This window comes from Sinocyclocheilus anshuiensis, unplaced genomic scaffold (genome assembly GCF_001515605.1).
Source record: "Sinocyclocheilus anshuiensis isolate Anshui unplaced genomic scaffold, SAMN03320099.WGS_v1.1 scaffold1079, whole genome shotgun sequence".
NCBI classification, from domain to species: domain Eukaryota; kingdom Metazoa; phylum Chordata; class Actinopteri; order Cypriniformes; family Cyprinidae; genus Sinocyclocheilus; species Sinocyclocheilus anshuiensis.
In genome coordinates, this window is record NW_015548207.1 from 111,016 (window position 1) to 113,397 (window position 2,382).

The following is a 2,382-nucleotide window of genomic DNA, read 5'->3' on the forward strand; positions in this document are numbered from 1 at the left end:
ACATTAACTGATAAATCACAGTAGAAAAATAGCTTGATGTAAAATTTGTACAAGCAAAACATTCATGCCAAGCAACATCCTACTGATTTTCTTGCTAAAGGCGTAATCAAATACCTAAATCACAAAGCAGAACTCTGAACTTTGGGTCGCATTCATGAAACACGAGCGGAATTAATATTTTGTGTAAATGTATTGGTGAAAATTAACAGCACGACATTTTACACAGATGGTTTTGCGAACAATTTTACAGACATAAAATACAAGCAGAATGAATTTGTTTAAATGATTTGTAAAACCATTCTTGTATAAATTGTAACCGAACTGACAACATTTACATAAGAACATGTTTTACGAAATATTTACGCAGAAATTCATTTCGCTTGTGTTTCATGAATGAGTCCCGCTGTTTGATTTCACCGAACGATATCATTTGATTGCAAAAAAATGACACAGCTTGACACTTGGTGAAGGAAATTTTTACACATACTTAATTCACCAAACGTAACGATGTAAACACTCTTATACGGCAGTGCGATGGCGCTAATTTCCAGCAAAAAAGAGTGCAAATTTCAAAACAAATCTTTCTCCAAGGCCTAAAATAAGTGAAACCCGATGATCCCAACCAAATATTTTTTTTCATGCATTATACGACATGTATGGCCTCTTTGTTTGACTCATTTAGTTTTCTTAAAGGAATAGTTTCACTGGAAAAAGCAATATTATGGATAATATTTTTTAATTTAAAAACATCATGGATTTGTTTCTTACAAACAGCTTTTTGCTTCACAAGATGTTAATTGATAGGAGTTGTGTGGATTACTTGTGGATTATTGTGATGTTTTTATCAGCTGTTTGGACTCTCATTCTGACGGCACCCATTCACTGCAGAGGATCCATTGGAGAGCAAGTGATGTAATGCTACATTTCTCCAAATCTGATGAAGAAGCAAACTCATCTACATCTTGAATGGGCTGAGGTTGAGTACATTTTCAGCAAATTTTCATTTTTGGGAAAAATATTCTTTTAAGACACGCTTTCGGTCTTATTGTGAATCAGTGCATGTCATTCCAAAGAAAAATGTTATTTATTCTTTGATTAAAACTTACTCTTCTTCCAAGGTGAATTTCTTTTTACGCCATTTTCACTTAGACCTTTATCACTTAGCATTATTGGATAACGCTAACAAATAGCCAAATAGCTATTTAGGCACTATTTTAGCAAATTTAGCTCCATTCTGGTATATAACTCCAAATTTTTACATTCCAATCAATTCCCGAACAATAAAATCGAACATCCTGTTTCAACTGTAAATACCTTGCATTACAGAAGTAAAATGGGTTGCAAACGGCAATTCGCGTTAAACGAAATCTGCGTTTTAAAGTTCTTCCTCGTCCTCTTGATCCAAGCTGTTGTACCTCACTGATGAAGAATCCTTCAGTGATATTTTATCAGTGCACTTGGAGATTTCCGTAGTGGTGACGTCATCAGGACAACATCTGACATCATCAGAATCCGTGTGGGATGAGCTTTGTCCGCTCTCTTCGAAACAGATGCTGAGGGCTTCCTGTCGTACGGTGATGTGGTTAACGCCTTTGAGCGTGATGTCGTTGATGTGTTTGGCCTCCTCTTCGATTTCCTCTGGAATGGAAGGCGGTAGGCTCTCGATGTCCGAGTTGCTGAAGATGTAACCAGGTAGGGTGGTGTGTATTTGCGAGCTGTGTGCGAGCGAGCCGATGCTGGGCCGAGCGGCGGAGCGGTACACCCTGCTGGTGAGGAGGGCGGAACTGCGGGTCACTGAGGTCAGCTGGGACTGGACACTGGCACCGCTGCTGTTCAGGACCGTCCCATACCGGTAGTTGGCCAAAACAACGGGACCTTTCCAGTCAAATGCAAGTGTCCAGCGGAGCCAGGTCTTCCGGATTTCTGTCTGGACCTGGGAGAGAACAATGAAGAGCAAAAATGAATGTTGTGCGCTGACTTTCTACAAAACCTTTGAAAGGTTGAGAGAAAATTAATAATCACTTTGAATGCGAACTTTTCTGAAGTGGCAGTATTTGAAATATGAATGCTGTTCCACCCACACTTACCTCTCCATTGCAGAAGCAGTAGATAATGGACACAAAAAATCCCTGAAAGAGAGCGAAAACAACAGTGAGAAGGACAAGTGGACAGAAAACCTCAACAACACACACAATATAATATCATAAGTGAGAGAAAGTTTCTTGCCAAACTTGTTAATTATTAATTTTGCTCTTTTCTGTACTTTTTATTTTTTTAAACCTTTCATTTCTGGTTTGATAGTTTTATTTATTATTAAATATATTTATTATATTTTCCCCAATGTAAAAAAAAAAATTATATATATATATATATATATATATA

At 37.5% G+C, this 2,382-nt stretch overlaps 1 protein-coding gene across 1 annotated transcript in view; it reads right to left on the bottom strand.

The window, feature by feature from the left end:
- Positions 1-972: 972 nt before the first annotated feature.
- LOC107653586 (parathyroid hormone 2 receptor-like) overlaps positions 973-2,382 on the bottom strand; it is a 30,563-nt gene continuing 29,153 nt past the window's right edge. The window contains exons 12-13 of the mRNA XM_016440327.1: positions 2,088-2,129; positions 973-1,933 (exon numbers count right to left, since the gene is read on the bottom strand). Coding sequence (XP_016295813.1) covers positions 1,376-1,933; positions 2,088-2,129 — 600 coding nt within the window. The 3' untranslated portion in view covers positions 973-1,375. The remainder of the gene's footprint in view (positions 1,934-2,087; positions 2,130-2,382) is intronic.